The sequence below is a fragment of the Manis javanica genome, chromosome 11 (assembly GCF_040802235.1).
Source record: "Manis javanica isolate MJ-LG chromosome 11, MJ_LKY, whole genome shotgun sequence".
NCBI classification, from domain to species: Eukaryota; Metazoa; Chordata; class Mammalia; order Pholidota; family Manidae; genus Manis; species Manis javanica.
This window is the reverse complement of record NC_133166.1, coordinates 54,252,452-54,267,093: the sequence shown is the minus strand read 5'-3', so window position 1 is coordinate 54,267,093 and position 14,642 is coordinate 54,252,452. Positions and strand designations below refer to the sequence as shown.

At 40.2% G+C, this 14,642-nt stretch overlaps 2 protein-coding genes across 10 annotated transcripts in view; one reads left to right on the top strand and one right to left on the bottom strand.

The window, feature by feature from the left end:
* ELF5 (E74 like ETS transcription factor 5) overlaps positions 1–13,802 on the top strand; it is a 50,709-nt gene extending 36,907 nt beyond the window's left edge. For 5 of the 7 annotated variants that reach the window (XM_073216388.1, XM_073216387.1, XM_017642155.3 and 2 more), the window contains 4 exons: positions 812–880; positions 1,889–2,084; positions 4,859–4,975; positions 12,439–13,802. In XM_073216388.1, the coding sequence (XP_073072489.1) occupies positions 812–880; positions 1,889–2,084; positions 4,859–4,975; positions 12,439–12,460 (404 nt within the window). In that variant the 3' untranslated portion in view covers positions 12,461–13,802. Of the gene's footprint in view, positions 1–811; positions 881–1,888; positions 2,085–2,534; positions 3,927–4,858; positions 4,976–12,438 lie in introns of those variants that run through there. The other 2 variants (XM_017642158.3, XM_017642156.3) reach the window with 2 other exon arrangements.
* Positions 6,530–14,642, bottom strand: part of CAT (catalase) — a 50,499-nt gene continuing 42,386 nt past the window's right edge. For 2 of the 3 annotated variants that reach the window (XM_037019800.2, XM_037019809.2), the window contains exons 11-13: positions 12,722–12,829; positions 11,204–11,287; positions 10,185–10,907 (exon numbers count right to left, since the gene is read on the bottom strand). In XM_037019800.2, the coding sequence (XP_036875695.2) occupies positions 10,842–10,907; positions 11,204–11,287; positions 12,722–12,829 (258 nt within the window). In that variant the 3' untranslated portion in view covers positions 10,185–10,841. Of the gene's footprint in view, positions 7,795–10,184; positions 10,908–11,203; positions 11,288–12,721; positions 12,830–14,642 lie in introns of those variants that run through there. The other variant, XM_037019816.2, reaches the window with a different exon arrangement.

Here is a 14,642-nt window from a genome sequence, read left to right as displayed (position 1 = left end):
CTTATGCAGGTGTCTCAAATTGTGACTTACAGCATGAGTTCTAATTTAACTCAGTGTTGAGCTCATGTCTTGCTTTCTACTCTTCCTAACCTCTGCTCTCTGCTCTTACTTGTGTCCCTTCCAGTCTGTTCTCCACATGCTACTAGGAGGGAGCTTCTTAAAATGTGGATCTTGTCAAACTCCAAAGTCTTCACTTTACTCTTTGAATAATTTCAAGTCCTTACTATGGAAGGAAGGCCCTGTGTGACCTGCCGGCAGCCTGCGTCCCCAGCCTCATGGCCTGCCGCCACCTGGGCACAGCGCACGCCTGCCTCCCTGATGCTCCCTCCATGCATGAGCCGCTCCTCTCCTCTGAAGCACACTTCCCCCCTCACATCGGTGTAAACTCTCCTCTTCAACAGGCCCTCTCTGGCCACCCTGTCTAAAGCAGGTGCTTTCCTCCACCTTCTTTCTCTATCTGATGTCTTGCTTCCTTCATAACAAAATAATGGGTGGTTTGTTGGTTTCACTTGTGTTTCCCTTGCCCTTTAGTCTTTAATTCTGCATGAGCCTGGGGCCAACCAAGTCCATATCCAGCACAGAGCCCAGAACCTGGCACACAGCAGGTGCCTGGTGTTGAATACAAATGCTCCCTAAAGGCAAACACCATGTGCTGAATATGTTCGCACCTCCCACCTACTAATTACCCCCAAAGGCACCCTGTGCCTTCTACCACAGAGGTGTTCGATGAAGATTTGTTTATTCCGGTGTGATCTGAGTGTGCAGGGGGCCTCCAGGTGCCTGCCTACTGCTCTACGTCATTCTGTTTCAGATGCTGACTCCAGTTGCTTAAAAACAAGTGGTATCAAAGCTCAAGACTGTCACAGTCATAGTCGAACGAGTAAGTGTAGATATGCCATTTTGCATTTCTAATTTCTAAAAAAACCAGACGAAGTAATCTACTTTAATAAGCTTTGAAACGAAAGTTTTGAAAGGGGTCAGTTATTTCCAAAAGGAGGTCACAGAGAAATTGACAATGACTTTTGTAAATGTTATCAAAATCACATTTCTTTTTTTCACTTACAAATGGTATTGTAAGAGTTAAAGTGAGAAAGTAAACACATTTTCTAATCATGTTGAATTTCTGAGTAAGGGTTTGTTCCTCTTGGGCTCCTGGGGGGTCTTTCTGTCTGAGGTGATCAGGGTCAATAGGGAAAACACTGTGAGTTGGAGAACCTTTCCCCAGCACTAAGATGCAGACAATGCAGAATCACGCCTGCTTGGCTTGGTCCCAGCCACTTGCTGTGTATAAAATCATAATCCTTTAACCTCTGCTGTGAGGTGGGTATTTTTATTATCCCATTTTACAGATAATTAGAGCAGATACAATACAGAGCTAAGAAGAGGTGAATCCAGGCCCCAAACCCAGGCATTGGACTTGGGAGCCAGTCTTAACCACAATATAACAGAACAAGAGAAATACCAGCTTTTCATGAAAATGTTGTAGGATTGGTCCACCTAGACAGTTGCGGCTCTAAGATCTTAGTACAACTATGCTGTTAGAAAGAAAAATGAAAAGATCATTTGACTGTCATTTCATTAATTCCATAAGAATTAGTACATAGTCCCACACAGCAAGGAAGGTCCGTGAGCCACAGCGTCGCTAGTCAGTATGAATTTGGTGTTTTCTGTACACATGTTTTATTTGTTTTATGTTGTAATTGTTTTAACAACAAAAGACAGACATTTCACAACTCGGTAAGGTTCCAGGTAGAGTGCTTGATTGTAATTATGGGAAATAACCCCATAAAACAGCAATTCTCATGTGTTAATGAGAAGTTATGAAACTCTTCTCTTAAAATTAAAAAATATATATGTCTTCTTTAATAACTTTTTTCCTTTTCAAAAGGCCTCCAAAGCTCTCATCTATGGGAATTTGTGCGAGACCTGCTTCTATCTCCTGAAGAAAATTGTGGCATTCTGGAATGGGAAGATAGGGAACAAGGTATTTTTCGGGTGGTTAAATCAGAAGCCCTGGCAAAGATGTGGGGACAAAGGAAGAAAAATGACAGAATGACGTATGAGAAGTTGAGCAGAGCTCTGAGGTAAGTTAATAGCATGAATGCCATGAGCCTTCAGGTAGTTATATAAAATGGCCAGCCATAGAAAATTAAACTGTTTTGCAGCCTTTTACTTGATAATCAAAAGGTCATGAGACAACACTTTGGTTCTTAGTTACAGGCAGGATTATGGTCTGTAAATTGACACGCCATCTTTCTTATTCTTGGCAGTGTCCCCGGGGATCACTCTGAACCCAGGCCATCTCACACACACACACACACAAAACACGTTTTGAACTGAATGTGGTGAGGTTCAGTCTTCAAGATGTCTGGGAAAGGTTTAAGTGTAAGTTGATAACAGGGTGCGAAAATACCAAGGTAACTAGAGCCTGGCCTGCCTTGTCACCTGAGAAGAATGAGGAGAGAATGTTTATGTTCTGTTGTTGTCCCAGGGTGCAAACACTCCCCACCTTTCTCTTCTGCTATCACTCGCAGGTACTACTATAAAACAGGAATTTTGGAACGGGTTGACCGAAGGTTAGTGTACAAATTTGGAAAAAATGCACACGGGTGGCAGGAAGACAAGCTATGATCTGCTCCATCATCAAGCTCATTTTATGGATTTTTTTTTGTCTTAAAACAATCAGATTTCAATGGACATTTGAAAGTTTTATTTTTTTTTTAAGCCTGCAACTGATAATTTCTCCACATCTCAGCTTACATTTGGATCCAGAGTTGCTGTCTACTTGGGGGTGATGACAGCAACCCTTAAGAAAGTCTTTTTTTTTTTTTTACCCGAAGGGAGGAGGGGCGGGCTGACTTCTTATGGTACCTTCATCCAACACCACTCCCCAACCAAGAGCTGTAGAACCACAACAGCCAGTGCCATTAGCTCTGAGAAAAAGTATCTAATCCTGCCATTAGCGACTCATTCAGTGCTCCCATTCCAAAGGCTCAAAAGTTTTCACACATTTAACCCACAGAGGAAAAAAAAAAATGGTTAGTTTGTAATTGATATATAGAAGGAGGGGGTGAGACGTGGATAAGAGAAACATAATGTAGATTTTAAATTGTTAGAGTCAAATTCCATAGAAAACTTTCTTAATTAATAAAATAGCTAAGCCATCAAGCCAGGAAATGATTGGACTTAGCACAGGTTAGTTGTTTCTTAACCAGAGAATCTTTGCCCACTCGGGAACACTCCCGTACCAACCTTCTAGAGTAACACACTTAAATTTCAGCACACTGTTAATCCTTCCTGAGTTTATTCCCCCTTTTCTACTGGTGGGAGTGGAGGTGGGGAGGACATCAGTTTTGCAAAGAGTCAGTCAACAGACACCTGAATTCATTTCCAAATCACTGCTGTTTCTGGGACCCAAGCTGCCAACCTGGTAAAATCGCAGTCTGTTGATTCTGTCTGTGGTCAAGATGTGAAATCCTTACAGAACTGGAAACATCCTGACAACTGTGTAATGGCCAATTAAATTATGAGTCTCTTGTTTTGTCTTCTTACCTGATGTGTATTCAAACTCTAAAACACATATTTCCTTGACAAAAATAGTGACAGTGAATTTGCACCAGTAAATGCTCATGGGTTAAAGTCTGCACTGACGTCTTCTCACCAGTCACTGGTAGGTGAGCCATTAGTGACCTACACCTAGGTGGACTGCCCCTCCAACTTCTACTTCACCAGGGCAGGAAGCTTCATGCGACGAGGCACTGAACCACAATACAGGCTGAGGACCTCCATGGTTAGAGTTTAACTTCAAAAGGAACTTGTTTTAAAAATGTGAATTACTGTAAAATAATCTATTTTTGGATTCATGTGTTTTTCAGGTGGATATAGTTTGTAAACAATGTGAATAAAATATTTAACATGTTAAACCATCTCTGTATTGTTAAATTTAGTAAAGCAGACTCAGCAAAGCATTGCCAGCCTTGATTACCTTACCATTTCCTAGCATTTAGGAGATGAAGATTTTTAAAAGAGCCTCAAAAGATGCAAGAAATATATGCAGTGATCCCACTGCCCACCTTTACATCATACGACAAAGATTCTCTCACAAAATGGAACAAATGGGCCAATGGGGGCTGCAGATATGTTTTTATATGTGCACATACACACATATATTTTTTGCTTGTTGTTTGAGGGTTTGTTTCATTTCTTATAATGAATAAGTTGCCTTGTTTAAAAATCAGGACATTTATAGAAAAATTCAGATTTCCAGCTTCTTTTAAAAAATCCAATCTGGCAACACTAGTTTCTTGGCGCTTCACAGCGATCACTTCCTGGGGCTAAGTAGAAGCTGCCCTCTGGGCGGAATGACACTTGGCCACCACTTCACTTCATTATGATGTCTAGACATCCAGCTTTGTTCTTGTTCTTGCTGTGGTTTGTTTTGTTTTGTACATTTAGAATGCACATACATTTTGTATTTGGGACCCCTGTCCAGGCCATATGAAGAGGGAAGTACCATGTTAATGGACTGGATCAAAGCCCACAGCCCACCTGAAAGGAGAGATTGTCCAGGAACTGGGGGAACTGACAGTGAAGGAGGGAAGAACCATGAAGTTCAGAGGGATGGCAGGGAGGAGGCGGGGGCCAAGCAGGCAATGGTGGGCAGGACTGAGTAGTGACACACACCCTGAGGGGGACATCAGCAATTCGCAGGGAAAAAAATTAATCCCTCTGCTACTCAAGAATGTTTTGTTTTATAAAACCATTAAGCCAGCATCCTCTTTGTATTAGCTTCCCAGGGTTGCCCATGACAGATGACCAAATTTGGTGGCTTAAAACAATAGCCATTTTTCTCTTACAGTTCCGGAGGCCGGAAGACTGAAGTCCGGGTGTTGGCAGAGCCCTGTTGCCTCCTAGGCTCTAGGGGAGAATCCTTCCTTGCCTCTTGCAGCTTCCGGTGGCTTCAGGTGTTCCTCAGGTGACTGCTACAAAATTCCAATCTGTCTCCGCCCTCCCGTAGCCTGCCCCTTCCCCTCCCCTTTGATCTCCTAGGGGGCTATTTGTCACTGGACTTACGGCCCATCTGAGTGATCCAGGGTGTCATCTTGAGATCCTTAACTTAATGACTCTACAAGGACTTTTTTTTTCCAAATAAGGTCACCTTCACAAATTCCAGGGATTAGGCTGGGAACATATCCTCTTGGGGGCCATCATTTAACTCACTAAATGATGAGTTGAAACGTGAATTGTACTTAAACCTATAGCTTCGTGTTACAATCATTAAAGAATAGAAAATACAAAAGACAATTTAAAATACCACACTTTAGGCATACAACACCGAAGCAAAATGATAAAAAATAAAAATGACAATGCAAAATACACTTATAAAACTGTCAAATAAGGGATTAAGTATTTCCTTTGTAAAAAGGATCACAGTAGAGCTTTTTCCATAGGGAACTTCCAGTATTGATATAGGATTGTTTAAAATCCTCAAAATATTAAAAAATATACAGTCCGTTTTGCGCTCACCTCAACTAACTCTTCACTTCTTTAAAAGCTCTGGTAAGGATTTTAAAGCCTTTGATTTTTTATCAGATCATCTACAGGGAAATGTGGCCCTTCACTTTTTGGTAATACCAGGAACTAAGAGGCAAAAAAATGGTCCAAGCAGTTTGCTCATTGGTTTTCTCTCAGAAACACAAGTACTAAATTCTTAACACTCATTTCCTTAGCAGAGATTTCCAACTCAAGTTACACCCCATTATCAGGCAAACAAAAAAAATTAATGTGGTTTGAAACCAAAATTCTGTCATTGAATTTGAAATGAACAAGGCAATCCTTCAGAGAGCTTCCAAAAGCCCAGACCAAGTCCTCATTTTAGAAGATAAAGTGATAGATTTAAAAATACCCAGAGTCGATTTTTAGCAGTCTGCTAGAGGTAAGCCAAAACGCTTTTAAGAAGGTAAGAAATGAAATATGAGAAATGGAAACATGTACATGAATAGTCATGGCAGCATTACTCATAGTAGCCAAAAAGTAGGAACCACCCAAATGTCCACCAACTGGTAAATGAGTAAATAAAATACATCATAGCAACACTTACATGCCACAACATGTAAGAACCTTGACAACATTATGCTAAATGGAAGAAGCCAGTCACAAAAGACCATTGTATGATTCCATTTAATGTATTGTATGATACATCTTAAATGAACTGTGTGGAGTAGGCTAATCTATAAATAGAAAGTGGGTTCTTAACGGCCAAGAGTCCAGGCAAGATTAAGTTGGGGAAGTAATGACAATGGTACAGACAGGTTTTTTTGGGAGAGTAATGAAAATGCTCTAAAATTCATTGTGGTGATGAATGCACAAATCTGAGCATATACTAAAAACCATTTAATTGTGTACTTTAAGTGGGTGAATTTTATGGTATGTGGATTGTATCCCAATAAAGTTTTCTTTTTTAAGTTCCTTATTATCAACTATGTCAAACACTGCTGAGAGGCCACATGAGACAAGGAATGAGAATGGACCATTGGATTTTATTTTTTTGGTAGTAAAATATACATAACATAAAATTTACCACTTTAATCATTTTTAAATGTATAGTTCACTGGTATTAGATACATTCACATAGTTGTACATCCATCAACATCCGTCTCCAAAACCTTCTCATCTTCCCATATTGAACCATTAAAAAATAATTCCCCACAAAGCAATATGGAGGTTCCTCAAAAACTAAAAATAGAAATACCATTTGACCCAGGAATTCCACTCCCAGGAACTTACCCAAAGAAAACAAGTTCTCAGATTCAAAAAGACAGATGCACCCCTATGTTCACTGCAACACTACTTATAATAGCCAAGATATGGAAGTAACCTAAGTGTCCATCAGTAGATGAATGGATAAAGAAGATGTGGTACATATACACAATAGAATATTATTTATCCATAAGAAAGAAACAAATCCTACCATTTGCAACAACATGGATGGAGCTAGTTATGCTCAGTGAAATAAGTCAGGCAGAGAAAGACAAATACCAAATAATTTCCCTCATTTGTGTAGTGCAACAACAAAGCAAAACCAAAGGAACAAAACACCAGCAGACGCACAGACTCCAAGAAGGGACTAGCGGTTACGAAAGGGGAGGGGAGGGAGGTCATGGGGAAGACAGGGTAGCACAGAGAAGACTAGTGACTCTGTGGCATCTTACTACACTGATGGACAGTGACTGTAATAGGGTATGAGAGGGGGGACTCGATAATATGGGTCAGTGTAATAACATTATTTTTCTTGTGAAACCTTCATAAGAGTGTATATCAATGATACCTTAATAAAAAAAAATTAATAATAAGTCCCCACTTCTTCCTCCCCTAATCCCTAGAAAGCACTATTCAACTTAATGTCTCTATGTACTTGACCACCCTGGGTACCTCATGTAAGTAGAATCATACCATATTTATCCTTCTGTGTCTGGCCTATTCACCTGACGTAAGGTCTTCGAGATTCATCCATATTGTAATGTGTTAAAATTTCCTTCCTTTGTAAGGCTGAATAATATTCCATTGTCTAGATATATGACATTTTGTTTATCCATTCATCCATCAATGTACACTTGGGTTTTTTCCACCTTTTGACCACTGTGAATAATGCTGTCATGAACATGAGGTGTACACATCTCTCTTCAAGTCCCTGCTTTCACTTCTTGTGGGTATATACCCAGAAGTGGGATTGTAGATGGAACCGTTGGATTTTGGCAGCATGGAAGTCATTGGTGACATTGACTGAAGTTAGTTCTAGAGAGGACAGAAGACAAGGGGGATAGCAAGTAAAGGCCATGCTCTTAAGATATTTTCCAATAAAGAAGGGCAGAATAAGGAGGGCAATAGCAGGAGAGAGCCCTCTGAGATCAAGAGAGGATCTGATGAGACTCATAACAGCAGCAGGTTTGTATGCTAAGAGGAGTGATGCAGAATTTCTCGGCCTAAATCAAAATTCTAACTCTAAAACACCAAAACTCATCCTAACCCTAACCCTAACCCTACCTGTACCCACACCCAATCACCCTCACTCTCGTCACCCACACCTCACCATAACCCTAAACCTCAATCTTGCACTTATGCTAATTAAACCTGGACCCTAAGTCTAACCGTAGCCCTATCCTGCATGTACACCTAACCCAAGACCTAACCCTAACCCCTCACTCTAACCCCTCACTCTCATACTCACCTTCACACCACTTTTCATAAAACCATAAACCTAACCCAAACCCTGACACTAAACCCTAAACAAAACTCTTGCCATATAACCTCATACTACACCCATCATTAACCCTAACCTAAAACTTTCCATAAGTTTAGCCCCTAATACTCACCCTCATCTTCACTCACATGGAACCAAAACCATTAACTATCATGCTAACCCACAGCCTAAACCCAAAGCCTAACTCTAACCTATACCACAACTTCATCCTGAACCTAACCTTACACCTAAACAGAATCCTAACCCTACCTGTACCCCCACCCCCTCACCCTCATCATCACCCACACCTCACCATAATCCTGAACCTCAATCTCGCACTTACCCTATTATACCTGAACTCTAACTCTAACCGTAGCCCTATCCTCCCCATACCACAAATCCAGGACCTAACCCTGGCCCCTCACCCCAACCCCACACCCACATACTCACCTTCACCCACACCTAACCATAACCCAAATCCTAAACATAACCCAAAATCACACTGAAAACGAATCCTAACCCTAATCCTAATCCTATCCTCACTACACTGAATACTACATCAAACCCTAACCCTAATCCTAACCCTGACCCTAATCCTAACCCTAACCCTAACCCTAATCCTAAATCTAACCCTGACCCCTCCAACAAAACCTCTCACCCTTGTCACCTTCACCCACACCTAAGCATGACACAAAACCTAAACCTAACCCAAACCCTAACACTGAACTCTAAACCTAACTCTCACCATAACCATATCACCCTACACCTAACGACCACCCTAACTCTAACCCTGACCATAAACCCAGCCCCTAACTCTCCCCCTCATTTCACTCATACAGAACTGGAACTCTTAACTTTCACACTAACCCTCAGCCTGAACCCAAATCCTAACTCTAACCCACAGTAAAACTTCATCCTAAACCTAATCCTACACTACCCTAACCCTACCCATACTTGTATCACCACCCACTCACCCTTGTCACCCACACCTCACTGTAACCCTAAACCTCAATCCCGCCCTTACCTTAACATTAAACCTAGACCTGAACCCTAACCGAAATCCTATTCTCCCCATACACCTAACCCAAAAGCTAACCCAAATACTAACCCTGGGCCCTTACCCTCATACTCACCCTTTCCCCACACCTAACCATAACCCAAATCCTAAACCTAACATAAACCCTGACACTGAGCCCTAAACCTAACTCTCACCATAACCATATCCTCACCCTACACCTATTGCTAACCCTAACCCTAACACTATCCATAAGTGTAGCCCCTAACCCACACCCTCACCTTCACTCACACAGAACCATAACCATTAACTATTCACACTGACCCTCAGCCTAAACCCAAATCCTTACTCTAACCCACACCATAACTTCATCAACCTAAGCCTACACCTAACCAGAACCCTACCCATGCCCTCACCCTATACCATCACCCTCATCATCTATCACCCAAGCCTCACTGTAATCCTGAACCTAAATCTTGCACTAACCCTACCAGTACCCCCTTCCCCTTCCCTCACCCTTATCATCATCACCCACACCTCACCATAACCCTAACCCTCAATCTTGCACTTACCCTAGCATTAAACCCAGACTCTTAACTCTAACTGTAAAAAAAACTTGAGGTTCTGAGCCCTTATTTTAAAAGCTCATAATTACATAAGGAAGTGAGCTAATAGTGTACAAAATATCTAAGAAATTTTCAAAGTTGGCAATTGTGCTGTTTTCCCAATAGAATTAAAGCTCTGGTCCCCAGTATCTCAAAGGCTGTGTCTAAAGACTTCTGTTTAAACAAATAACATGGCATCTTCATGATACTGGTTTTTCAGTTTTAGAGGATAAGAATCTAATAACAGATGATATTCAGATTAAGAGTCTAGTGGGACATCCCAAGTTCCACATGGAGCCAAAGGAAATCAAATACCATTCTTCTATTCTTTTGTACAGATTATTTTATTGTAAAAATTAAGCAATTACAAATCAGTCTGTTGCAAAATCAATGCTGTATTAGCACAAATGTAATTTCAAATTAAAAAAAAAAAGGAAACCTCATCAATTACAAGCAGGAATAAGCATTAAGCCATGATGGTACTGAATTTATTTTCAAAAGATACCAATGCATTAAATGTGTTTTTTCTATAAGAAATTTAGAAATATTTAAATTGCTGAGATTATCTTTTCTAATTATGTAATATAGCCATATTTTAATTATAGATGAGATGACATGTAAACATAGTAATTTCACCAATATTTTTTCTTATCTAATAAAATCATATTTCTGCTAGAAACTTTCAATCTAGTCATTTTAAGTGAATAATCCAACCAACTATCAAAAGCAAATACATATTTCTTTTAAATGACTGTTAAGCTCTAGCCTTCATTTTACCCTAGGGAAATAGTATGAAAAGTCATTATTACATTTTGCTATTATTTGCCATAGAAACCTGGATTATCACTTTAAAGACATAAACTTGTAGTTGCACATCCAGCACAGAAGAGTCTTTTACCCAGCAAAGAGTGAGAACGTGTGAATATGATGCTTTGCTTCATAGGTGAAGAGCAACTTGCCACAGAAACAGGGCCCCTGACCCTCAAAGATTCGATTTCTCCCTTGCAGCCAAGTGAGACCCATGCTGTGCAAAGGTGTGAATCGCATTCTGTTTTAAAAGAAGACCAGCAGTTAATTAACTCACTGGCAGCAACTTGGTATCTCTTAACTTTAATTTATGCTTAAATGAAAAGAGTAACAATTCAAATTTGTTTCCCTTGAACTATCATACATGGTCCAGAGCTAAAATGAGGAGTATGTGTTTTGCAGGTGAGTTTTTGTATCTCAAATGTGTTTCTGTATGGGTGCTTAAAAAACTGAATAGTTGTCCCTGAGGAGAATCATCACAGAAGGAAACCAAACTACATCTAGTCTAAACCAGGACACACACACTCTGCTGCTCACCTTCGGCTTCTCAGCATTGTATTTGTCCAGTAGAGTCTGGATGTGGGCCCCGTAGTCAGGATGGACATCGCTGAAGTTCTTGACCTGAAACCAAATGAGAGCACTATAAACATTGCCCTAGCCCCCTAGTAGGCCAGCCCCCATTCTGTTTCACAGTGTTTACTCAGTGGGGGAGGAAGGGTGCTTCCACAGGAGGTAGAACCACAGTGTTTATCAGGGAGTAAGGCCCGAGGGTGTCCAGTGACTACGCCACAGCTATTGGCTGAGCAACCTTGGATAAGTCATTCATCTGAGCTTCCATGTCCACTCCCCATAAAACAAGTGAGATAATTAAACCTACCTCACAGAATATTGTTAAGAAAAATACCTAGGAGGTGAGCTGCATTCACTGCATGTGAAGAGCTCACCTCCGTAATTCAACAGGTTACAGTGGTTTGCATTAAGAAGTGGGCACAGACACTGCCTGAATTTAAAGTGAGATATACAAAGACATGGGCATCTACTGAGCCACTCATGAATGTATCACATGTATATCACAAATCCACAGGAAGCCTTACAGCTTCAGCATATATGAGAGAAGAAAGGGTTCCAGCCCAGTACCGCCACTTACATGCTGGCTTACTCATTCTCATCAGTCAGGTGAAATAAAACCTGCCCCTCCCATCTTCCAGTACAACCGTCAGACCCTCTGCTGGAGATGGCAATAAGTAAACAGTACCACAAGGATGTAAAGGGTTATTTTTCACACATACTTATTAAAGACAGTTATAGATGCAGCTGCCTACAGAGAAAGTGCCCAGCTGCTATGCTTGTGTCCAGGCCTTGGAACATATCCCAGACTGCAGCTAGTCCAGCTGCACCTTTGAACAGAGAAGCAGCAACCCAGGGACAAGGAAATAGTGGGGTTTCCAAAATTTACAAGCAGCTCACCCCTGTGGCAGGCCTGGAAACCAACAAGGGAGAAGGCTTCACACAGCACAAGGAGCTGCCATCAGAAATACCCTGGCACCTTAGATCTAAAGTCCAGCCTGACTTCTGGAAGCAGCTCAAATTCCCATCCCAGAAAACATGCGGCTTCCTAGTTGCTTCTGAAAGGAAGGCCAGGTGTCATGGCATCAGGTGGTTAGGCAGACTTCAAACCACAAAAAAGTCATCTATATTTCTTATCTTCTAAAGTCTAAGCAAAACTGTGACAGGACCCACATCTTGATATTGCATATTACTCTCTTGCATAGAACTTGCCTGCACTCAAATTAAACAGCAAAGGAGAGAATTTACCTTGAACTCAACTATTACAGATTGGACCAAAAGCAAAGGATCAACAAATATGCCATATCCATTGGAGATCAAACGTGGAGAGAACATAATCAGAGGTTGGTTGAGGATTTGTATAATTTAAGTCACCTTTGCTCAAGTAAAATAGAAACGACACTTTTCCTTGGAAGGGGTCCCTCACACAGCTGCACTGTCTCCTCCAGCCAGCAGATGTCACCCTTCAGCTGATAAAGTATCACTCACCGCTTTCTTCTGGATGAAAAGTTGTGCATCTTTTAGATGGCCGGCAATGTTCTCACACAGGCGTTTCCTCTCCTCTTCATTCAGTACTTTCTTATAGAAGGCCAGCACCTGCGCAGTGCAAATACAGAGGGCAGAGCACTAAATAACCAGTTTATCATGAACAAAACTCACCCAATCGGCCACTTTTGATATGAAAAAGTGAGTCTGCTCATTGACATAAAAATGAAAAACGTTTTTGGAAATTAAGAATTCAAAACTACAGTTGAAACTGTCATTTATGTAGAGTTCCTCACTTTATGTTTTTATTTTTATATTAAGCAAAACAGGAAGAATTCAGTTGTTGATACTAGCTCATTTAATGTCATTTGTTGTCACTGCTTATAACTCTTATAAATAGAAAGAAGTATAGTGTACAATCAAAAATCCCACACCTTAATACTGACAGCTCCAGAGTGTACCAACTGTCATAGATAGGAAGGCATGGACTCGACAAATGGGACGGATGTTCTATTTTATTAACCAGATAAGGATTCTGAGCCACTTTATCAGCTCTGATACGCTGACCATAGATAGATAGATCTTTAAAAGACCAAATCCTTTTAAAGAAAAAGTGACATTTTTACCAGTCTATACAAAGTGAACAATTTTTCTTTAGTAGGTTTTTTAATTTAAGTGTAACATGCCTAAAGGGCAGCAGTCATAAGTGTAAAGTTCAATGATTTTCAGTAGACACAATTGTGTACCACCCAGACAAGACTGAGTAAACCTCAGAAATCTCCCTACCATAAGTGCCTCTTTCCAGTTATTACCCTCTTTCTCCAACTGCCTTCTCAAAGGCAATTTTCTTTTACTTCTAATATTATAAATGTTTTGCCTCTTTTTGAAATTCACATAAATGGTGTTGTATAGTCTGTATTCTTGTGTCTAGCTTTTTTGCACAATGTCATGCTAAAATTCATCTCTTACTGATTGCAGTAATTCATTAACTTTCATTGTTCTATACTGTGGGGATGGACTACTGTTTGCTTATCCATGCTTTTGTTGATGACTATTTGGGTAAAATAAACAGTCTTGTACATGTGTTCTGGTGCTCATATGTATATGTTTCTATTGGATATCTAAGAGTTCACTTATTAAGTCAAAATATATGCATATGTTTAGCTTTAACGAATACAGACAGTTCTCCAAAACAGCTGAACCAACTGACACTCACATGGGAGTTGGAGTTGTTTCTCATTATCACAACACTTGGCATTGTCAGTCTTTTGAATTCTAGGCACTCCAGTGCACATGTAATGGTATCTCTTTGCTGTTTTATCTTGCATATCCCAGGTGACTAGTGAGGTAAACCACCTTTCCATATGTTTTTCAGTCACTTTGATATCTTCTTTTGTGAAGTGCCTATTCAAGTCTTTTGCCCATTTTTCTGTTCATCTCTTTTCTTATTGCTCTGTAGTTCTTTACATATTCTGTATGTGAGTCGTTAGCTAAATAAACTGCAAGTACATTGTCCCACTCTGTGGCTTGCGTTCTCAATCTCTAAATGGTGTCTCATAGGAAGAAAATTTCCTTTCTATTTTTTCTCTTCATGAGTTCGTCTTGATAATATATCTACTTTCTCTTCCAGTACACTAATCCTCTCAACTGTGTTTAATCACCTTTTAAATCTACTTACTAAGTTGGTGTATTTAGTTGTTACATTTTCCAGTTCAGTATGTCCATTCAATTTTTTTTTAGAAGGTTCTCTTATTAAGTTATCCACGTTGTCATTTATTTTCTTGAACATATACATTGCAGTTATTTTAAAACCTGTACTTCACAATTCCATGATCTGGATCTCCAATAGGGCTGTTTCTTTTTTCCCTCTGGTTTTCAGTCACAAGGTCTTATATCTTGGGTATACTGGATAATTTATTATTGA